Below are 24,782 nucleotides of genomic sequence, written 5' to 3'. Positions count from 1 at the left end.
GTGGGCGCACCGACTCCCGGGAATTGGTTTCAGATGTGCTCATTAAGAACGACCTGCAAGTCAGTTTGTAATTTGACTTTGAATGTTAAGATCATTGTTTGGCTTTAAACTGTTTTTCCTTTGTTTGTTTTCTTTTGTTTTTCCTAATTATTTCAGTCGCTGCAGCTCGGTAGCGTAGACGCAGCAACTTTCCATCGAAAGCACAAAACACACACAAGCAAAAGTATTGGAGCCATTAACAAAAGAACAATTTGAAAGTAAATTAAAGGCAATAAAAGAAGTTGGAGTCATTACACTCATAATGTAACACAGGGCAGGGTTGATAGGAAAGGGGTTATGCGAATAATCCTCTGTGCAAGTGTTATCAGTGCAATCTCCCAAAGTGCTTTTCCTAGAAGTCTTTCTGTCTGAGACTTGATTTAATCCATGCATGCAAAACTGGCAAGCAGAAGAACGGGCTTGTTTGGATTTGCTTGTTCAGTAAATGGTTAGGTCATCGAAAGAGGCTGAAGTAAACATCAAAATGAAAGTGAACAGCAAGATAGTGGAGATAAGCTGCAAGGGATATTTGAATTTCAGACGGAGCACGGCTGTTTCACCTAGCGCTTTATGTTAGGATAAGAAAACCATCTTCCGCCTTGGCATCCATTGTTAAAAAGTATAAATCTAGCATGGCTCTTGGTTAGAATGGAAAAGTTAGTTTGAAAAAAAGTGTCAAGCTCTTGCCCATTACACAAAATCATGTTACAAAGTGGTTTATTTTTCCTTTACAAGGTTTTAAATAGAAGCTCAGATGAACATCTATGAAATTACTCAATAAACTAAGCCAAAAAGCAGAAGCAGTGTGTGAAAAACTAAATGTATCCCATGATTCAACAGCTTATAGAGCAAACTTTAGCAGCAGTAGTCATTTTTTCTTTTATTTTATCCATCTCTCGCGTCATTGTAAAAGGGGTTTGGCCCATCTTTCGTTACAACCTTACTTCAGTTTATTAAGATTTGTGAAAATGTGTTTATTCACAGCTCTCCTGAGGTATGACCAGAGGATTTTAATGCAGTTGAAGTCCGGGCTCTGACTGAGCCAATAAAACACTATGATTCTTTAACATTTGTGTGGACTTCCTGGTGCTGCTTGTGATCATTCCCTTATTGAACATCAGCAGACATTGTAATTTAGTTCAGTTAAGTTTAATCCAAAAGTACTTTATTAATCCCCAAAGGGAAATTAATTGTTGCAGTAGTTTTAATAATTTAAGTCTCTTTAAAGAGTCATTGTGGAGGTTTATAGCTGTATGCAGGAATGAGCTCCTGTCTGTGTTGCAGCGGATCTGAAGACGCCTCCAAAGACACTCCGTTGCTGAATCACTGCGTTGTGAGGAAGCGCTCTATGTTGTTCATGATCTTCAGTTTAAGAAGTATCTTACAGTTCAGTGATTGAAAGGTCCTCCACCTCGATGCTTAACAGTATATATGAGGTCTCATTACTCTTCTCTAGGGGTGTAACAATATATCGTGCCACGAAATTTCGCGATACAAAAACGTCACGAAACGTGTCGTGGAGGTGACAAAGTGTATCGCGATATTGGGCTATTAATATTAATCTATTGTGTTGACTAGTAACGCGCATCCGACCGCGCCTCGACCCGCGGACCAAAATCTTACTCCGCTCAGAAGAAACTAGTACCGTTTTGCGGTCCCGATCACAGACTTTTAGGGTTTTGAGCTCTGAACCTTTAAGTCTGGTGTAGAGTTAAGCCTTACCTTATTAAATTAAACCTTTTTCGGGTCGGGGAAAACTTCTTCAGAGTTCCAGTGTACTTTAATGTCCCTCAACAGTGTAGGATTTTAGAACATCAACACAGCACCTAGTGCCGTACTGTGGCGTATCACTCCGCCCAATCTAAAACAGACTAATCACTACAGATAAACTGACTAGTGTCATTATAGTCCCTGATTTACATCAGAATATAAAGAATATATTTATAAAATAATGAACCCTGAATTACCAAAATAAACTTCTTAACAAAAATAAATCTCCTCTTACACTTATAAGGTGAGCATGAATCAATATTTTTTATGATGTAAAATTGTATGTATTTATTTACTTTTATTTATTTATTTAATTTTAGTTGTTACATTTCTGGAAAAGAAAAAAGTAAAATCATACATGAGAGAAACTATTCAGTTTGTGGCAAAATATTTGTACTTGTATGAAACTGAAGATGCATAATGCAAACCTGACATTTACTTTTAGTTCAGTTTGTGGAAAATGGTTGGCCTGGCTTTCTCTTTAAAATTTAAACAGTTATAAAGCATTACAAACTGTAACAATAGGGCAAACACACAGTATTGTTTTGTATTTTGTGTCTTTCAAATAAAAGACAATTTTTTCCAGTCATATGTTCCTCATTCAAGGTTGTTAAAAAAATACTGCTATAATATCGTATCGTTATCGTGACCTCAATATCGTGTATCGTACCGTATCGTGAGATTAGTGTATCGTTACACCCCTACTCAGATTCATGAGAAGCAAGAATTACTTCTGTAAAATCACTGCTTGTGATTTTCCTCCTTGCCACTGTTTTAGCAAACAGCCAGAGGTTGAAATTAGCAAGCAGCCAACACTACATATTTTTATGCTGGTCACACTTACTGATGATCAATCAGTCCAGGTTTGATCAGCAGCACCTGCTGCTACTTTGTGAATTCCTGGGAAACATTAGGAGTTTGTTTGCATTTCCGCTACTTCTGCACTTTGGCTTTATTTTTCTCACATAAATAAAGATAAGCAAAATTTGCCGCATTTTATTATTTTGAGGTTGCGTTTTAACCAATTTTCAGACATGGTAAAGACCAGATAATTTGTTTCATCTTGATACATGAAGAGGTAAAATAATAAAGTCATGTAGAAAATAAAGTAGGCCCTTGCCTAAAGTTGTTTGTTATGTCTCCAGCCAGATATTGATTTTGTCGCATCAAGTATCTATGTTCCATTGTTATAGTCCACTTTTACACTTTACTTAAATAAAAAAACAAAAAAAAGCAAAATGTTAGCACCATGGGGAAAAATACTTTTGGTGATGCATGAGCAGATTGCTCATATCCCTTCCACCCAGTCCATCACTCTTGCTTTCAGTGACATACTCTGCTCCTTGCAGATGGCTACCAAAATCCATTTGGATCTAATCGAGTCCAGTGTGAAAGCTCATGGATGTCTGGAAGTGGTTAGAATTATCATATAAATGCCATCTGTGAGTACTGAGCGACCTTCGTGTCTGTGATGAGACTGTCAGAGTCCTGGGGCCTCAGATCGCAGCGGTGTCACAGCTGACAGTCAGTCACCGGTGATGTGTAGATCTGGCCCGGAAATGGGTGGGCGATGGGGATGGGGGGTATATGACAGGATCACTAGTTCTACCACAAAATGTAGTTACAATACAAGTTCGGTGCATATCTGTTTGTGTGTAATTTGTTTTGTTTTAAATTCTTTGACAGCCGTTTATCTTTTTCTACATAAACGAGAAGCTTGTTGTCATAGAGATTTATTGATTTAGGCTTGTCAAGTTTGATGATGAGCCCGTATAAGAGCCCATTACAGCTTCCTCCCCCTGAATACTGATATAATTCTTACTTTTCACACTAGAATGACAGGATTGCCACTATATGTCTCCGTGGCTCGGTTGCAGACAGATGAACTGCCACCCGTTCCTGCAGTAGTTTTGAAAAAGGCTTTAAATGGGCAAGCGTTGACCGTGGATTCACTGATGTGATGACAACCAAAAATGTTGGCGTCATGTCTGAGCAACCCAGCAATTTCTATGAGTAAAGCAGGGGCAGCAGCCACCTCGCAAGGTCAGGCCTTGTGATATTTATTCATCGTGTTCAACATGTCAGGAGTCTGGCAGCCTGCAGTCACATTAACATATAGGTGTGCACAGTAGAGTAAGCTTAATTTGGTGTATGATCTTTTTTCTCAAAAGGAGTGTGGCTAGTGGTACATGAATGAATCAGGCTCTCCGGTAGTTCAGGCAGCCAGGTATGCACCACTGGCCACTAATGCTTTTTCTGTCCGTCACTTCAGTCCGTCACACCCAATTAGCTTACTTGATAACCAAAGCAGCGATCATTTATTCACCACATTGCTCCTTCCTTTGTCGGTTTGATTGCCAAAATATCACCCTCACCTGTTCAGCATGAACCGGTTAATGACCTGCACTTACACTTCCTTCGGTCCTTAGATATGTTCTGCCTAGGGTTGCAACCTTTCAGAAATAGACATAAGGGACGCCCCGATTTCAGCAGCGCAGGCGCCAAAAAAAAGGGACATGCCCAAAACTTCTAAACTGAATAGAAATGTATTTATTTTATATGAAAAAACGAAATGCTTTTGATTTAAAGTGCTTTAATAGCATTGAACTTGCTTGACTGTACAGACAGCCAACCACACTAGCAACTGAAATAGCCTCCTATGCTACGTACGTCCACATTAGAATTATGTGTAAAAGTTAATTTATTTCAATATTTCAACTTAAAAGGTGAAACTAATACATTACATAGTCTCATTACATGCAACGCAAGATATGTTAAACCTTTATTTGTTATAATTTTGATGATTTGTTTATTGATTTCATAAAATATTCAATTTTTTTGAGATTTTTTATTTGGGGTTTTCATAAACTGTGAGTCATAATCATCAACATTATAACAAATATAGGCTTGAAATATCTCACTTTGAATGTAGTGGGAAATAATATATTTGTTTCACCTTTAGTTGAATATTATTATGAATGAAGTTTTGCAATATATTAAAAATTCCGACCTTCACCTGTATATTATGACATCAATAAATAAGAGCATAATATATGTCCGTATTGGTTCAATAAGGAACGCAACTTTTAATTCCCATGAACCCCTTGACTGCCAGAGCCCCCTGTAAAGGGGGCACGTGTCATTGAAGAGCAGAAGCCTGACAATAGGCTGGTACGTGTTAATACTGAGGAAAGTGTGCAAAATGTTTTTGAGCTCAGCGAGAGTCGGTGTCATTCTTTTACGGGGCATCACTCGATCAAATACTGAATAAATTGCTATCCAAAATCAAGTACTTTTAAACCTTGAATCTTAACATAAGTCTCTGTTTGTTCTTCTGTCTTTTGCAAGAGGGGGAGATGAAGCGTTCTGTTTTTCAAGCCCTCATCACAGTATTGTTCACACTGTTGGAATCTGAAGCAGCGTCCTTGAGCTGGCTCGCCTCCCACCCAAATCCTCCCTGTAACAAAGCGTGCTGCTGGGAGAGAATTAATTTATTTTCACTTCTCATGTTATTTGGCAATTCTGATTACTTTGAGACTAAGCTTTATTTGAGGCTCATCTTTGAAAACTAGTCCTGTTTGGAGGAATCCCAATAAATGCTTCTGTAAGTTTCTGTCTTGTTTGTTTGTTTGTTTTTTTGTTTGTTTGTTTGCAACTCTGTTGCTTTTCCCTCTTTCAGACATCAATAACCATTCAGCTGCCTGGAACATCAAATAACACTCTGTAGTACCTTCTTCGATAATTTCGGTGAAAGAGCTGGCAGTAACACAGCTTGACAATTTCTTCTAATTATAATTTTTCAATAAACTGAAAGAAACAAGTTATTTTTGCTTCACTTACAAGGGACCAGAGGGAATAAGAGTGGCAGAAAAACTGCACAATGGAAAAAGGAAAAAGGAAAAAAGGGAGATTTAAGGCTCAGATATCAATTGACTACGTTACACAAAGAAACGGGTATAAACTCAAAAGGGGAAACAGCAGAAGTTGTTGGAAACCTGCTCGTAACAGACAAAAGTGAAATCAACAAACTGAAAACAGACCACAGGAAGTAGATAGAAAGTGTCATATCACCGATTTTTCATTACTGATGACAACGCTGATTTTCAGAGGCTTCGGTAAATATCAGACCATCACTCTAGGCCTCGCTGTGCAGCCTGATCCACGTCCACAGACACACCGGCAATACCCGGAATAATCTGGCAACACCTTCTAACCGTGTGTGTGTGTGTGTGTGTGTGTGTGTGTGTCTGTGTGTGTGTGTGTGTGTGTGTGTGTGTGTCTGTGTGTGTGTGTGTTTGTGTCACTCAGGGTACAGAGGAGCGCGAGCAGAAGCAGAACAAGTGCACCTCTCTGATAGAAAGCCAACACCACCACCTACTGCACTGCCTGGAAAAAACCACTGTGAGTGCTCATTTCTGTCTCTTCTTTGATTGTTTTTTGTTTTTTTAACTATTGACCATAGATTGAGTTGGAAATATGGATTTACAATCTGCCAACAATCTGATTAGAGCAGTGTCCCCCAACCTGGGGTCCGGGCCCCCCCTGGGGGGACGCCAGAGATCTCTGGGGGGGGCGTGAAACTTTGTCTGCTTTGAAATTATGCAGTTGTAAAAATTATATTGGCGAATGAGTCATTCATAAGACATTGTTAGGAATAATTTATGAATGTCTTGAATATTTTTTGTGTTTTTATACACTGGTGACAAACACAGGAAATTATTTCATTCCTTATTATTATATCATTACTCAACATTTAATCTACTCCGACAGGTTGTTAAAGGAAAAATGTTAAAAAATGTTAAAAGAGACATTTTTCAGAAATATTTTTATGTCCTTTTATGTCCTTTTGTGCGCATTTTATACATTGGTGACATTGGAGAAAAACAAAGTCATATGTATACAGAGTAAACCAAAGAGAAATGTATCAAAAAAACATAATTAATGTTCATTTTTTCAATTAAAGACTATTTTGGTGCTAGTACGTACGGGTTGGGGGGCCAGGCTGGTCTTAGAGTGGCTAAATCAAGGAAAAAAGGTTGGGAACCACTGGATTAGAGGACATAAACTGTAGCCAAATCATGGCAATATATCTTGTGTGTATATATATCGTTGCTTATCTTTGGTACACCCTCTCGCTGTTAGGGTAGCTCTAAAAACAGACTTGCAGAGAGTTTGTTTCCTGTCAGATACGTCTGTCACGGTGACAGGACGGTTCTCTCTCACACCGACTCTGAGACAAAACAGTAGGAGGCAGGAAAGACATACTTGACAAAAATGCTTTACGTTTACATGTCAGTTTGACAGTTTTTAATGCAACATTGTGAGGAAAAAAAAGAAAGTAAATGCTCCATTTTGTAAAATGTTAGACATAAAACTGGATGCTTTGCAATAAAAAGCCCAGGTTTCAAACGTACATGGGAGTGTCAGGTTGGGTGGAGGAGTTTTGCACGCTTACCAGTGCAATAACCTGACACTCAAGGAAAGGAAGGAGGGCATCTCCCTCAGGAGAGATGAAAACATCACCATTCAGCCACCAGAGAAGGGGGGGTGCATGGTACTACTCAACATGGACATTACCACAGCAACGTAATGATATTGTTAAATGACTGCACCCCTTACAAGGCTCTGCAGGATCCAACCAGCAGTTAAAGTAGAAGGTCACAGACCACTCAGAAAAAATTACAAAAGGAAAAACTAATTGATCAAGCTTTGGAATCACAAGACTTTACCCAGAGGAGGTCATGCCATGCATACGTGGACGCCCAAAGATACAAAAGGAAGAAGCACCACTCAGATCTATCAGCAGCAGCATGAACTCACTCGCTTAAAAGAGTGTCCTTAACCCTCAGGTCTTCAGGTTTTAGATGTTCCCTCGCTCACACACACCTGCTTGGACCACTATCAGCTTGTCATCAATGTCTACACAAGTCTGCCAATGGTCCACTAATATGAGCCGGGTGTGTTTAAAGCAGAGCAACATCTACAACAGGGTTGTCTAATTCCAGTCATCGAGGACCGCAGTCAGGGCCGCCGCAAGGGGTGTGCGAACCGTGCGCCTCGCGTCCCAAGGGGCCTCGCGCTATGGGCCATTTTTTTTTTTTTTTCTTTTCGTTTTTTTTCCTTTTTTCCCTTATAAATAAACAGTCACGTTCCATTACAGACCTAAATGTGTACTAGTCTGTGCATATCAATAAATATATGTGCAATGATGCGCGTGTCTGTTGTTCAGTACAACTGCGTCAGACCAAGCGCAGACACAAGGTGCTCTGATCCAGACGGGTGGAGTGTGGAACAAACTGTCACACAATGTCGAGAGAATGAGACAGATTCAGGAAATTTCCATCAGGGGATGAAAGAAGAAAAAAAATTTTAAAAAAATTGAAGAGTTTAATGCCTCTCTGAAAGGCTCGTTTGATAAATTTGTTACAAAAATCACCGATCCGACCGGGTCTCAAGCAGCCGTGGGGCCCCGCGTCGAGGCAGGGGAAGGTATCCAGTATTTTGCTAATTGGAGAGTTAAAATTGCACATACAGACACCCGATCCGACCCGAAAAACCCCAAAATTCCGCGCTAGGGCCCCCCCCGGCAGTTTCGCACAGGGCCTCGCAAATCTCCCGGACGGCTCTGACCGCAGTCCTGCACGTTTTTAGATGTCCTACTTCAGCACACCCTGATACAAATGACTTGTGCAGACCTTGATGACATGCTGATGATGACAATTAATTAGAATCAGGTGTGTCAAGGTAGGGAAGCGACTGGAGTTGGATCAAGAACATGCAGAACGTTGTGCCACCATTTTAGCCCCAATGGCTAGAAACACTCCACAGCTCACAGAGACTCTACAGACTGAGACTGGTTCTAGGTAGTCACTTTCTCTGCATACCTACATCTGAGGCCGCGGAGACCGTCAGGAAAGGACTGGAGCAAGATGGAATCTTAAACCTTTTAAATTGTATATGTTAAGAGCTATTTGTCTATTACTGTTTGCAACTATTTAAATCTGGGTTCAGTGAGCGAAACAACCGAAGACAAATTCCCTGTCTGGTGTTAAGGATTCTGTCCTTGGACCCAAGCGCACGACACCAGACAGGTTCAAGGTTAGCCCAAAAAAGTCGTAGTTTATTTTCAAAAACAAAAAGCGCTGCCTCCTTAAATGGCAGGGGAAAGAAACTCACTGTAAAGAATACAGGAACAAAGTCAAAAAATCCACAAAGTATTCCCAGGGAAAAGTCCTCAACAAAAACACAAAAAGTAATCCAATCTTTCCAAGAACCCACGACCAGACACAGGAGTGACAACACGAACTCACAAGGGTTTGCCAGCAGTTCTGATCCTTATGCTTCCTGTAATGACCTGATGCGCTGCAGCTGCGTCTAGGCGCGCTCCCGAGTTGGCTCAGCTGTGCCACCGGGCTCGTCGCCGGGCGCGCAGATCTCTGGCTGTGCGCTGCGCAGACTCTGCTTCTGCAGCGCGATCGGGCCGAGGGGAAACCCCAGCTGGCCGAGACATAACATTGTTCATACTTGGCCAATAAAGCCGATTCTTCGATTCTTCAATTCTTCTTCTTGAACGACAGGACCGCTTTTACTCCACACCAGATCTATACCCTGATGCACCTCTGTGCACTTTGCCATGCGTTCACCCAGCGTCACCCACTACGGTTAACGTCTACGAGGAGGAAGTGGAAATGACAAGGATCTTCTCCAGACACAACTCATCTCTCTGTTACAAATCTAACACCATCCTCGGACAAAACCTGGTTCACCTGAAGGGCAAAACATCCAAACAGAGAAAATGAACAGCAATCTATATGCGCTCCAGTGGGGTGAGGAGTGTGCAGACCTTTACGCTGGAAAAACTAAACAAAACTCCACCAACACTTGGCACATGGGGAGAGCCGGGTCATCGGGTCAAGATGCAGGAGTCCACCTACATCTCGGGGATAGAGGGCACTTTCTGAGGAAAATAATGTACACATTTCAAACAGAGAAGACAGGTGGTTTGAAAGATTGGGATTTCACCTATCAAACACAGGTCAACAGGTACACAACTGACCGTAGACGGAAGACTCTAATGACCCAAAGAAGTGGAAGGAGGGTTAGTGATTTGCATTTGACTTCTACAGCTTATCAGAACTCCAAACCGGTCTTCAGGGTGGAGAGTGAAGCATCTTCAAAACTTCACAGTTCATGATGGACTGGTGGCCTGTCCAGGGGATTACTCCATCTTTCATCATGCCCAGGTGCAGGGCAAGGGGTGTGCGAACCGTGCGACCGCACGGGGCCTCGCGCTATGGGCCGTTTTTTTTTTTCCTTTTTTTTTCCTTTTTTCCCTTATAAATATCAACAGTCACGTTCCATTACAGACCTAAATGTGTACTAGTCTGTGCATATCAATAAATATATGTGCAATGATGCGCGTGTCTGTTGTTCAGACCAAGCGCAGACACAAGGTGCTCTGATCCAGACGGTGGAGTTGGAACAAACTGTCACACAATGTCGAGAGAACGAGACAGATTCAGGAAATTTCCATCAGGGGATGAAAAAAGAAAAAAACTAAAGAAAATGGAAGAGTTTAATTCCTCTCTGAAAGGCTCGTTTGATAAATTTGTTACAAAAATCACCGATCCGACCGGGTCTCAAGCAGCCGTGGGGCCCCGCTTCGAGGCAAGCCAAATGATGATGAGGCAGGGGAAGGTATCCAGTAATTTGCTAATTGGAGAGTTAAAATTGCGCATATAGACACCCGATCCGACCCGAAAAACCAGAAAAAAATTTTTGTGCACACTCGCTACTCTCGCGCACGAGGGCCCCCCCCAGCCATTTCGCACAGGGCCTCGCAAATCTCCCAGACGGCTCTGCCCAGGTGTATAACGAAGGAGGGATGAAGTCAGAACTGGGAAGAACAAATATCTAGGGCTGTTTTTCTTTGATTCATCAGACCACCTCGGTTGCAGAATTGATCCGCATACACAACTTGCTGGGCTAAAACTTAACTGGACCTTAAACTAGACCTGGCAACTTTGCTAAATCAGCACACTTCCAAACTCGTGTTATTTATCTTGGGCTGATTTAGGAGCAAACTTGTCTGACAGCTGACCAATACGTAAACAACCAGCTGAGTCATCTCCGTTGCCTTCATTTTATCCATGCTACTGTGCAATTAGTTGTGTAATTGTGAGCTTTAACACATCCACTTTGCATATTACTCTAATGTAGCACATTCAGCCCTAATGACTGTACATCTGCAGTCTAGGGATTTCATTTCAGCTTTAATGACTTCTGAATAGGTTTAATTGATTTCTGCAGCATAAGGCAAACTCCTTTCGACTAAACCAGACAAATAGTGTTTAGGTGGAGCTAAATCAATATTCTGACTTTAACTCTTACAATAATAGCAGTCCTTGTGTCCCTCAACTCATCTACAGTGTGGTGCAAGTGTGTGTACACCCTTCACTTATGTGTGTGTACAGTAATTCTCCTCTACTCTCCAGGCTCATGAGTTTGTGGATGAGCAGATCTACGAGCAGAACTGTTTGGAAACGGCGCTGCAGACCTATCTACCATCACACAGCCCGTCTGTAGCCAGCCACGTCAGCCCGGTTGTAACGTGCTGCGGCCGGACAAGAAAGAGAAACAGTCCCCTTCCCAACGCCAGCCTGCCCTCGCCCCACCCCGTCCCCACACAGCAGGGCCCGCTGCAGGAGCTCAGCGCCATCCACATCCAGTGTGGTGACCAGCTGCCGCACACCACCAGGTGAGACTGAGGCCTGGACGTGACAGCTGTGCACTTTTCTGTGTTGAAATTCTGAGCTGCACTTTTGTGACCCATCATTTAAAATTGACTTGATAGATATTACCAGGGATGATAGGAAAAGGGGACCACTAGACATCACTGTTGGTACAGTATAACAGTGCAGTGTTCTCAGAGGTGTCAAAAGTATTCACATTCATTACTCAGGTAGAAGTATAGATACTAGAGTTTAAAAATACTCCTGTAGAAGTTGAAGTATCAACTCAAGTTTTTTACTCAAGTAAAAGTATAAAAGTACTGGTTTCAAAACTACTTAAAGTATAAAAGTAAGAGTAATGTAAGGGGGAAAAAAGCCAGTAAGGACAAAAGCCATTGAAAATGAATGCATCTTAGTATAATGCAAATATATTAAAGAACCATATATGTGTACTATTGAGCATTAACATGTGTTTCAGAGAGCAGAAGATATGATGACTAGTTCCCTATAAGTATTGTATTGGTGCAAAAAGTCAAACTTCAGAGGCATGTTATCTTTTATCCTAACCTTTATTGGAATGTACATCCAAGTTTAGTTGCAGGAATCTGAGGGAACGGATGTAAGAACAAAACTGGACAAGAACATCTGAAACAACCACAACCAAATTCACTCTATCCGGATGGAGCAATCTAACTGGATAGTTTTTTTTTTAAAAGGCCGAAATGAAATAGAGTAACGAGGCTGTTTTTAAAATGTAAGTAGTAAAAAGTACAGATAATTGTAAAATGTAAGTGTAAATGTAAGCAGTAAAAATAAAAAGTCGTCTGAAAAATAATTACTCCAGTGATGTATAGATAACCAAAATTTCTACTTAAGTAAGGTAACAAAGTATTTGTACTTCGTTACTTGACACCTCTGAGTGTTCTCAACTGTCACATACCGTTGTAGGTAAAATGAGCAACGCTGCTCATATTGTTGAAACCCATTGGTCCATTAGGAAAACCTGCATCCTACAATACCACTGCTGTGGAAGTACTGTGATGTTACAAACCTCAGGCAGGCACTCTTGAGCAGCATTTATTCTTGTTTTCACACCTCTGTATGGCTCATCCCAGCTATTCCCTCTCATCATAGATCTGCATATCTTAAAACACTTCCTCATCACCAGCTTCCGACTGTGGCCTCTGACTTTATGGATGGAGGGCTTGATTTAACTTCATCAATCCTGGTTTTTCTACATAAGCCTGGTTAAAGGGGATTGATTAGACTTGATAGTAGAAACCAAAAACACAAGTATGTTTTAATATACAGTAGTTCCAATTTATAATGGCAGATGTATCACATTTGATACATTAATTTCTGTACCACTCCCATAATTAAAAAGAAAAAACATATAGTTTCATACAAAAAAAGAATAGATAATTACAAATACATCATATTACACAATTAAATCAATATTACATTAAATTAAATCACATTAAATCAATAACATAAAAAAGAACATTAATAATCACTAAATAATAAATTTACCATCGTAAACAAAGTAAATGAGAATCAATAAATATAATAGCAAATGTGTTGTGCTCGAAAAAGGAGTAGGAAGAAATAAAAAACGTATGAACTCCTACACCTTGAACTCAATACTATTTTTTTCAGTTGGATCCTTGCTATTAATATGAAAGAAAAGAAAAAAACTTGACATAGTTAAATGTTGCACAAATTAGAGTTATTTACCCTGGGTTCCTGTATTCATCTATACGTAAAAGCATACATTATGTATGATGTGAATTTATATACCCTCCTGTACAATCTTATTCATTACAAACATTCTTACTCAGATATTTCTACACACATTCATGCACACATATACAAATGTACTTGTTTCTGATCATATATGTATAGATACATGCATTTCCACATACATATATACACATATATACACTTACAACCATACAAGTCCAGTCCCCCACCAACCCTCCCCTAGACCCCCGGACAAGTCACAGGGGGGAACAATGTATTAATAATGGTACAAAAATGATTGTTGAATCTGTTGAAGACAAAATGAGGGGTGATCCTGAGTCCAATATAAAATAAACACTTCGAATGAAAGAAAATGATTATTTTATTTTTCAGGCATTAAAGGGCTGAGCATTTAAAGTTAACTTATTATGTAAGTTGACTGACAGAAATCACAGTAAATTTGGGAAATTCGTCTAAAGTACTTAAAGGTAGGGCAAGGGATTTCTGAATGTGTGACATTATGACACAAAACACCAACAAAAACCCGGCCACCCCTCGCCCACTTCATGAACACAAGCGCAAACCCTCCCTCTGTCTGTGATTGGCTGGAACAATGTCAGCTGCCACCACTTTACTTCCTGTTTATGGACCCAGGGGGGGGGTTAATGAAGAAAAACAGTTTTTGTTTTTACAGTTTACCCAAGAGCTGAGCAGTTAGTGGATGCTGAGGAGAAAGTCACTACATGTGACAAAAAGTGTTCTGGGTTGAAAAATAATATGGGCCCCTTACATCACCTTTATTTGATTGGTTGATAACATTTTCTGTTTATCGTTCGTTCGTTCGTTTTTGTTTATTTCGAACATGTATAAAAAACAAGAAAAAAGATAAGAAAATAAATACAGGTGGGCATTCCACCACATAAAGAAAAAAAACAACATCAAAACACATACAGTTATTTTCAGTTACTTGTTAGAAAAGGAGTGGGAGGAAGTATAAACTTATTTAATCTCACCCCCTTTCCACAACTAAACATAAATTATATGTCTGTATTTATTTTTTATACTATACACTAATTTGTATAAATATATATCATTTTTACAAAAGTAACCTGTTTAATACAAGATGTAAGCCTATATCATAAATATAATATAACTATGATATAAATATAATACGTATATCTAAGTATATAAACATACAAAGACAACATGACGAAATAGAAAAACACACACAGCTGCTGATCTTTAAACACAGTCTTCACTTTTATACCTCAAGTAAACTATGTCTTTATATTTCTTCTTAAATTGTTGTATGTTTGTACATTCTTTTAACTCCAAATTCAAACCATTCCACAGTTTAATTCCACAAACTGATACACAAAAACGTATTTTTGTTGTACGCACAAATAAAGATTTGAAGTTTAGGTTTCCCCTTAAATTATAACCCCCGTCCCTCCCAATGAATAATTTCTGAATGTTATCCGGTAGCGAATTTTATTTTATTTATTTTTTTATTTATTTGGTTTATTTGACAGGGACAATGCACATCAATAAAAATTGCTGTAAATCTGCCAGAGTTAGCCAAGAGTCTATTTTTCATCTGTAGTCCCTGGACAGATGTAAGAATACAGAAAAAGTACAGAAAGGTACAGAAAGTACAGAAAAGTACAGAGGTACAGAAAGGTGCAATTAAGTTTTAGTGCTGACAGAGCTGAGTATTAATCAACCATTTCTTTAAATGAGCTGTAAATAAACTGTATGTGTCCAGTTCTCTGATAGTTGCAGGGATGGAGTTCCATTCTAGTGCAGCTTTAACAGAGAATGCAGACTGACTGAAAGCACTTTTTCTGAGTGGAATAATACAATCCCCTCTTGATGCACCTCTTGTGAACCGATCAGCAGTTGTTCTAATGTTGACAAAGTGTCTGAGTGAATGAATTTTTGCTTTAAACATTACTTGTGCAGATTGAAATGCCACTAAATCCATAAGTTTTAGTACTCCGCTGACCCCTTTATAAAGTCGTTGTTCCAAGTTTAACATACCAGACTCGCTTTAGACACCTCACACCTGGTGTTTCTTTCTCTTCTTTTAAAAGCCGTTCAAACCTCAACCTGAAAAGCGAAGATAGCGGCAGGATCAACTGCAAAAGCGGTCGCATCACCACAGCCATCATCAGCCTACCAGCACCTCCGGCTTTGACCCCTGACGGCGACGGTCTCCACGGGCCGCCGCAGCGGAGGCCGCCCCCGCCTCCAGGTCACCCGGCAGCCCCGAGCATCCCGACCAAACCAAGCTCAGCTGGCACCAACATTATCAAAGTCTCCGCTCTGTAACTCTCATCCTGGAAGATGAAACTCAGCTCAGCGGGAAGAAAGAGAGCAAGTGCGGGAAGAAGAGAGAGAAGAGGAAACAGGTAACACAACACAAAAGGATGCGCCGCGTCCCCTCTCGCGGGGTCAGCAGCAGGAGAGCCGTGCTCCACAATCATGGAGACATCTATAGAGGACTTTAGATATTTGAACTGATAATCACACACTTATCACGTTGTGTAGATACGGAGATATTTGCTGCATTTCTAATAGTTTATAACAGCCGTGCAGACGTTTTACAGGAACAAACTGTGGAAAAAGAACAAAAGACATTGTGCAATAAGCATAAACATCCCCACAGGCTGATAAGTGAAATCACAGCGAAAACTATATTTGTTGACTTTAAATATTGAGGAAAGATAAAGATGTTGATTGTGTTTACTGGGATTTAATTGGTCTTGTTTGTCTTCTGTGTTGTTGTCTTAAGTATTTTAAAAGAACAAATGAACAATGAACAAATTAAAAAAAGAAAGGGGACCGATGTTTTCTTTACAGCATTATTTGAAAGGTCACAGCATCTCAGCTGCTAATACATCCCGAAAATGTGTGATTTGAGCGTCAAAGACTGAAAAGAGTGCTTTTGTCATGTCAAATCGAACTGTGAGTTTCAGCCTTGTGTTTAAATTTCTTACTGAGACTGACTTTGTAGTCTTTCATACAGATTTCAAACAAAGCTGTGGCTCGCCAAGTTTAAAGGTGTGTTATTTTGATTTCAGCATGACGCTGAAGACGTTTAGCTTATCAATGTTTATTTTCCACAGCACCCGAAAAGACAAATGGCAGCAATTTTTTTCCCTCGTCCTCCTTGTAAAGCTTAGACCAGGGGTCGGCAACCCGCGGCTCTAGAGCCACATGCGGCTCTTTAGCGCCGCCCTAGTGGCTCCTGGAGCTTTTTCAATAATGTTTCTCCTTTTTTTCCTTTTTTTCCCTTTTTTCTTCTTTTTTTCTTCCTTTTTTTTCTCTTTCTTTGTCTTTATTTTCTCTTTTTTTCTCTTTTTTCTCTTTTTTTCCTTTTTTTTCTTTCTTGTTTTTTTTTTCTTTTTTCTTCTTTCTTTCCTTTTTTCCACTTTTTTTTCTTCCTTTTTCCTTTCCTTTTTAATCTCGACATTTCGACTTTTTTCTCAACATTTCCACTTTTTTCTCGAGATTGTACTTCAACATTAATCTCAACATTTTGACTTTTTTCTCTAAATTTTGACTTTTTTCTCCACATTTTGACTTTTTTTCGACATTTCTCCTTTCACCATTTGTCTTCATTATAAGGCTGATACAAGACCTTTCATTTTTTACGGCTCCAGACATATTCGTTTTTTGTGTTTTTGGTCCAATATGGCTCTTTCAACATTTTGGGTTGCCGACCCCTGGCTTAGACTGAAGCCAGTTCATTTTAAAAGCCATCTGTTTTTACAAAAACCTCTCAAATTCAACAAAGGCATTTGTTTTGTGATTTTTCTGAAGTAGGTTTACGCAGTTGAATGCAGATTTAAAGGTGCAATATTTAATATTGCATAAAATGTCTTTAAGGCTTATAACAATGATCAAAGTATTTTAACAGAATGTGGGAAAAAAATGAAAAGACACCGGTGTATGGTGCGAGCAGAGAACAGAGAAGTCTGCAGACTTCAGCTCTGACTGCTACCTTTGCACCCTTCTACTTCGTCAGTCTAGTTGAAGGGAACATTTCCATTGAATTAAACCATAAACACATCACTACCACCCCCAAACCTCATGCTTGCAGAGTTTGTCATCAACGTGGGATGTGTTCTGAGTGATTTGTCAGCACCAAACAAACAAACTTGTAAATATCAGGCTGGACTAACAGATGAAGGTGAATATATTAGGACGCCACCTTTTTCTAACAGGTCTATAATAATTAAACAAGTAGAGAGGGTGAGGGGGCAGACAGAGATGAAGGATAAAGGAAGGAAAGAAGGAATTAAATCCTAAAATCCTAGCCTACTCCTAACTGTGACTGTATACACATTCATGCTTGTGCAATTTGCAGAACACATGTTCATAATTCAAAATGATCAATGTGTCTTCTGTAAAAACTTTAGGACTGCTCACGTTTATTGGTCTCCTCAGATGCATCAGACTGTAGATGTTTTTACAAGGCAGTTTGTAAAAGGATTTCGGGAAGTGCTTCAATAGCAGCCATGCAGTGTATAATAAGAACTGGACAAACCCTCCATAGGGTTTCTGAAGTGTTGGTTTATTGTTTTTCAGGACTGGCAGGTGCTGGCGCTGCCAATCTGCCGTTAATCCAAATATTGGCAAATATTCTAAAGAAAACCATCTTGGCAAACTTGGAGCTTGCAGCATGTCCGCTAGACGTCGACCACCACAAGCTGGCTATTTTAGCTTGGCTGAGCTTGAGTTGAGCTGAGAACTAACTAGTATTACCTTACATTCATACTGATTCCACTCCATACATGCTTATTTCTGATTTTCCTGTCGAAAGACTGCCGGAGCTGAAACAAGGCCTGCTGGAGATCTGAGCTCCACCAGGACTCTTGACAAGTCAACGCTCGGACCTTGGTCCTGGCAGAGGTTCGGGCAAAATAGAGTTATTTACCATTTACCCTTAGATTACCATTAATCTAAGAGGAGTTTTAAGAGCATATGTTTGTTAAAAAAATATTTGAGTATCAAAGTTAAAGATAATAAAAAAATAAATAAAAGTCACCCTGAAAAAATGTGACTCAGTGATATGCTTTCAAAAATATTTTTAATACAATACAATAAATGATATTGAAAAATAAGCACAACCAGGATTTGGGGCTTGGTAAAGGGCTGTTCACACCATGAACATTAATTATAAAAGTATGTCCCCCAGTGAATCCAAAATACTCAAATTGATACTGGTTCATAGGAAAATATGAATAAGATTTATCCTCCAAAAATATGAAAGGTCTTGTAGCAACAGGTCATCAAAGACACTCACTGTTATAGCTGTTAGTATAAGGCCAACAACAGATCCTGAATCAATCAATACCACTGCCATTTGTTTTACAGGACCAGAAAAGTGCTTTGTCACTTGTAGAACATTGACGTTGTGATTGTGCTGCCTTCACTCCCTGTTAAAGCTCAGATGGAGATTAAAAAAAAGAATGAGAAAGAAATAGATTAATATTCTGTGGATTCTTGATGAGCATTTTTTTTTTTACTAATAGAGGTCAATGGTCATTGGGTACCTCAAGAACTGCAGGATTTTCCATACTTTAGAACAATCTCTTTGTGTATACAAATGTTGCAGATCCTCCACTTCCACGACAAGAATCAAAGGCCAAACCTCCTTCTTTTTATTAATTTGATAAAAAAAATTTCCAACATAATTGAAGGTGGGAGGCAGGTTTTCATTTGGCTGTAGTTTGAAATTTCTTACACTAGATGTCGCCACACTGTAAGTGAGGACACAGAGAGAGGGGGAAAAAAGAGAAGAACAACCTGGTGAGATATAGGGGTGCTGGAAAATAAAACATTTTGACAGAGGAACCTCAAGTAAATATCCACTTATGGCCTTTTTAAGATTTTTCAATCGTAAAGCTTGATTTTTCTTTCAATTTAACAACCTTTAGGCAACGTCAACAACGAGCTCCTAAACATTACGGACTGCAGCTGCTCGGCTGACGACGCAGGACCAGCCAGTCGGCGACCCCTGAGTCAGGAGTGTCTTGTTTAATCAGCATTTCAACGCTTAATAGAAAACTGATGCTTAAGATTTAGGCAATTTATAAAAATGGGTCAGATGTCAGAAATCCACTCATCATGACAGCGAAGATGCATTTTGAAGCTGAAACATTTTGACCAAAAAATAAACTGAGGCCTATATTTTGGCTGCGTTGCTGATTTTCATACCAATCTGCTGCACATTGCTGCTCGTTTGCTTTGTTATTTCAACTAGTTTGTGACTATTTGCCAACTGTGCTAAGTTGTTTGTAAATTGTTTAGTCTTTTGTTTTTTGTTTTTTTCGTTCTTTGTTTTACTGAAGTGGAAGCCGATGATTTAACTGTATTACTGTATCTGTAATTTTTTTGTTGCATTTCTGTATCGTGTCATGTTTTAAAGCTGAGATGGAACCATCGTGCCAATATAGACATTTCTGCATTTTGTGTGAGAACAAAAAAAAAAGTTATCATACAGCTTTACAACCCTTTAGATATTTTCTCTTGGCGCCATTATTGCTTCAAATATTGAGCATCAGTTCAGTTGTGTTGTTCATAACTTTATAAAAATACACTAGGGCTTTTTGCATACCGTGCATCACGTTTAGCTGCAGGAGAAAGCAGCTTTCTCACACTAGAGTGACTGCTGAAGGATGAATCTTGTCATTATATGAAAGATTTGATTTCAAAGGCATTGTTTGAGTCACTTTTCAAAGGTCTTGGCTTTGCTCTTGTGTTGTTTCTTATATTTTTATCCTTTTTGAACTGAGCTTTTAAGTCTGTTAGCTGTGTACACAAAGTTCTGTCGGTTTGTTTGTTATAATAACTATTAAGTGTCAGATGAAAATTAAAATCTGCCACAATAATCGCGCTTTCTTCTCTTTCCTCCTGCATTTATTATGAGCTTATGAGGTTCTGTGCAGTATTTTTGCTGTTCCTAGGACTGGACTCTTGTGGGCTTGTTCCTGGGATCTCCTGGGGCCTCTCTCCCAGCTCCAAGTTATACAGCTACTGCTGGCACCACTGCTGTTTCACCTTGCACATCTTCTCTCTCATCGTCTCTTCTTTCAGCCCTTGGCACTTCTCCAGTTTTCCATGTTCCTTGTGGTTCTATTGCAGTTGCTTGGGATTGCTACGTCAGTCACCACTGCTCTCCCCTGGAGTTTGCCGACCACCACAATCTCCCCTTGGTTAACCGTCACCGGTTGATTGGTCTGGATCTGGATTTTTTGCCCTTTCATTCTCCCACCTTGACAGCCCATCAATTTAGATATTTCTGTACACTATCTCCCCTACCTGCTTGTGTCGTTCCATGTTTATATATATATATATATTAGGGGTGTAACGATACACTAATCTCACGATACGGTACGATACACTATATTGAGGTCATGATAACGATACGATACGATATTATAGCAGTATTTTTTTAACAACCTTGACTACAAGAACATATGACTAGAAAAAATTGTCTTTTATTTGAAAGACACAAAACACAAAACAATGCTGTGCATTTGCCCTATTGTTACAGTTTGTAATGCTTTATAACTGTTTAAGTTTTAAAGAGAAAGCCAGGCCAACCATTTTCCACAAACTGAACTAAAAGTAAATGTCAGGTTTGCATTATGCATCTTCAGTTTCATACAAGTACAAATATTTTGCCACAAACTGAATAGTTTCTCTCATGTATGACTTGACTTTTTTCTTTTCCAGAAATTTAACAACTAAAATTAAATAAATAAATAAAAGTAAATAGATACATACAATTTTACATCATAAAAAAGATTGATTCATGCTCACCTTATAAGTGTAAGAGGAGATTTATTTTTGTTAAGAAGGTTATTTTGGTAATTCAGGGTTCATTATTTTATAAATATATTCTTTATATTCTGATGTAAATCGGGGACTATAATTACACTAGTCAGTTTATCTGTAGTGGTTAGTCTGTTTTAGATTGGGCGCGGTCGGCACCAATACGCTGCGCGTTACTAGTCAACACAATAGATTAATATTAATATTAATTAATATTAATACCAGAACCAAGCAAGGTGAGGCAGCGTTCAGTTATTCTGCTCCTCACCGGTGGAACAAACTTCCTGTAGACCTGAGGTCTGCTCCAACTGTCAGCTCCTTTAAATCAGGGTTAAAAACATTACTGTTTACTCAAGCGTACTCTTAAATTAAACTTACCTGCTGTATTCTACTGCCCTTATTTTTAACAGCTTGTGCTTTTTATTATTTTACTTCTTTTCTTATTCTTACCTATTTGTTATTTACTGTCTAATTATGTCTTGCTGCTTTTAATGTCAATGTAAAGCACTTTGAATTACCTTGTGTTGAATTGTGCTATATAAATAAATTTGCCTTGCCTTGCCTTATAACCCAATATCGGGATACAGTTTGTCACCTCCATAACACGTATTGTGACGTTTTTGTATCGCAAAATTTCGTGGCACGATATATTGTTACACCCCTAATATATATACATACTGTATGTATATATATATATATATATATATATATATATATATATATATATATATGAATATATTTTTCTGTTCAACCTTATTAATTCCTGGCACTTCTTTGTCTGTGCTGCACTTCCTACCCTTCTTTTGCTCTCCTTTTGTTCATTAATTAGTTCTCCAAAACACTCTCTCATCTTGCTCTCATACTGTTCTTATTTGTAAGCACATTTGCATAAATGTCCTTAATCACCCAGTCCTGCTGCTCATGCTTCCCCCCCAATCTACTGTGTCTCACCAATCAGTACAAATCCTTCTCTCCTTTAGTGCTCAGCCTCTGATACAACTCATCAAAAGTCTCCCGTTTAACGTTTGATATCTCACTCTTTGCCTTATGTAATACCTTGTTGTACCTCTACCTACTTTTTTAGTCTTTCTTGCAAACACTTGTTAACCTTTGCCAGTCTTTTCTTCATAAACATCCTTATTCCACCACCAAGTCTCCTTGTGTTCCCATCTCTATCCGGATGATGCACAAAACACCTTTCTACCTTTCTCCCTTACAATATTTATGACTCAAGATGTATTTGATCACAAATAAGCCATGTTTTATTTGGTTTTCCTCTCTTTTCAAAAGGAAAAATGATTGGAAGACAGAAAATGATGAAGCTTCTATTAGTAAAATGTTTCTCTGAGTTGATACTAGTAATATAAAACTGAATAAAGGCCTCTTTAACTTGATTCATGACTGCAGTTGTTGAATGTTGTCCTTAATATGAACCTAAATCCCAACTGCAGTCATCACATATTATAACTAATCTGCTCCTCTCATGTGCACCCCACACCTCATAAAGACAGAGACAAATTTGCACCGCTAAACCTAAATGCTGCAACATAACGTGTTGCACGAACCCAAGTCCCGTCATGTTTCTGTCATCACACCTCTTTCATGTGTTAAACCAGGTGTTTTGCTCTCAGCTCACTCTCAGCTCAGCTGCATGTATAACTCTGACAATGTTTTTGCAGCTTAGACCCCGTCATTAGTGGTTGTCTGGCAGACATCATCCCACAGAAGGACTGGATGACTCAAACACGGCATGACTAATTGTGCTTGGAGCTAAACACCCACATCTCCAACTGCTTCAAAAAAGAAAAGAAAATCTCCTCCGTGGTTGCAGGGCAAATGATTCAAGCAACACATCAAATGTAAGGAAATCTCTATGACTTATTGGGCCTTTTCCTTAATTATAATTATTAGAAGTCATGTGAATATATTTTCAGATACAATGAATTAACCTTGAGTTCTGTTAGGAAATGTTTATTTACAAAATTATATTTCATTTGGCTAATATTTCCTTTGTATTGTTGAGTAAGATAACGTTTGTGTTACATTTATTTCTGTAAAGAAAATATATCTGTATATCTGTAAGAAAACTTGCAACAAATGAAACCTAAAATTCCCTGTTTCCCATCACAGTGTTGCAGTGTTTCTTTGTTTGAACAACTGACATCTGAGAGATGAAGAGGGAAAATAAATACAGCCTTATAATTGAGGTCAAATGCCAAATTTGAAGTTGATAAGTTAAGACACATGAACAGGATTGCTATTAGTCCTGTAATGATGAATCCACACCTTTAGATGGCGCTGGACCGACATCTTTGGTTGAGAAACACCATGTGCAGCTCACACCAAAGGTCAGTAATTGATAGAGATTGAGCCGGCCATTCTTTACATTAAATTACACTTCACATTAGCAAAAGAGTGAAGTGTTAACAACAAGTGATCACTGTGACAAGACTGTTAAAAACAACTTCTTCATTCACCGTGTCATCCATGACATCATTGTAATAATAAGATCAAGTACGTGTTTCAACAGCTGAAGAATAATTGCGGAAGAATAAGAAGGTCACATTCATTGGTATTAAAACGTATGCTGACAAATATGGAGATATATAAAGATAGATATGGAAATATAAAAGGCAGCTGTGGCCCAGGAGGTAGAACAGTCATCTACCAACCTGAACGTCGGTGGTTTGATTCTGAACTGTCCTTGGACCTCACTTTGCCTCCAGTGGGTTCAGTGTGTTTTGTGATGGATAAATAAATGCCTCAACGATGTCCGTGGAGAATGAATGTGTGTGTGGATGGGTGAATGTAACTAGTGATGTCAAGCACTTTGAGTGGGCAAGAACACAGCAGTCCATTAAATGAAGATCACATTATTGTAAAAAATGGCCATGTTTTCTCTGAGTAGATGAGTAGGAGGATCACTTCTAACCTTTTCAGACTTTGAGAGAGACAGGAAAAAGTCAGAGTTCCTTATTTTTTATTCAAAAGTTACTTAAAGTTTGACAGTTTTGCTTCATTGCATTAATTAGTTTGATGTAACAGTTATATGACATCATGAGCACAGTGTCTGATATACTGTTAAATATAAAACATGAACAAAAAACACCGCTTTCACTCTCATCGTTACAATAAAGATGTTTAAGTGGTGGCTGAAGTTTGAGTTACACACTAGTTTATATTGATTAACTTCACATCATGACTTCAGATTTTACATTTATGGTCATTTTGAACATCCAGTGAGGATCTTTTTTGCAAAGCTATATGCAAGCACTCCCAATATATGAATGAATGAATGAATGAATGAATGAATGAATGAATGAATGAATGAATGAATGAATGAATGAATGAATGAATGAATGAATGAATGAATGAATGAATGAATGAATGAATGAATTCAGTCATGACAACACAAACACAAAACACAACACCAAAAAAAACAATGATTGAAAAGGCATAGGCTGAAGCAAACTGCTTATAAAAGCCTATCCTATGTTACCAACTTTCTTTTTGTGGTTACCGACCTCCAGAAAACCAAAAAGAGAATAGAAAAGCAAAGAAACCACAAAAGGCAAAGAAACAATAGAAAAGCAAAGAAACATTAACAGATTGTCAATTGCACTTATAAGCTTCAAAAATAGATTTACAAACCATTTT

At 38.8% G+C, this 24,782-nt stretch overlaps 1 protein-coding gene across 1 annotated transcript in view; it reads left to right on the top strand.

Moving 5' to 3' along the window:
- The window catches only part of LOC133448335 (potassium voltage-gated channel subfamily D member 3-like), a 140,316-nt gene extending 117,402 nt beyond the window's left edge, over nucleotides 1–22,914 (top strand). The window contains exons 4-7 of the mRNA XM_061726758.1: nucleotides 6,118–6,210; nucleotides 11,304–11,566; nucleotides 15,374–15,691; nucleotides 22,805–22,914. Coding sequence (XP_061582742.1) covers nucleotides 6,118–6,210; nucleotides 11,304–11,566; nucleotides 15,374–15,611 — 594 coding nt within the window. The 3' untranslated portion in view covers nucleotides 15,612–15,691; nucleotides 22,805–22,914. The remainder of the gene's footprint in view (nucleotides 1–6,117; nucleotides 6,211–11,303; nucleotides 11,567–15,373; nucleotides 15,692–22,804) is intronic.
- Nucleotides 22,915–24,782: the final 1,868 nt, after the last annotated feature.

This window comes from Cololabis saira, chromosome 8, assembly GCF_033807715.1.
Source record: "Cololabis saira isolate AMF1-May2022 chromosome 8, fColSai1.1, whole genome shotgun sequence".
Taxonomy (NCBI): domain Eukaryota; kingdom Metazoa; phylum Chordata; class Actinopteri; order Beloniformes; family Belonidae; genus Cololabis; species Cololabis saira.
The sequence above is the reverse complement of the archived record's forward strand: the minus strand, read 5'-3'. Positions and strand labels throughout refer to the sequence as shown.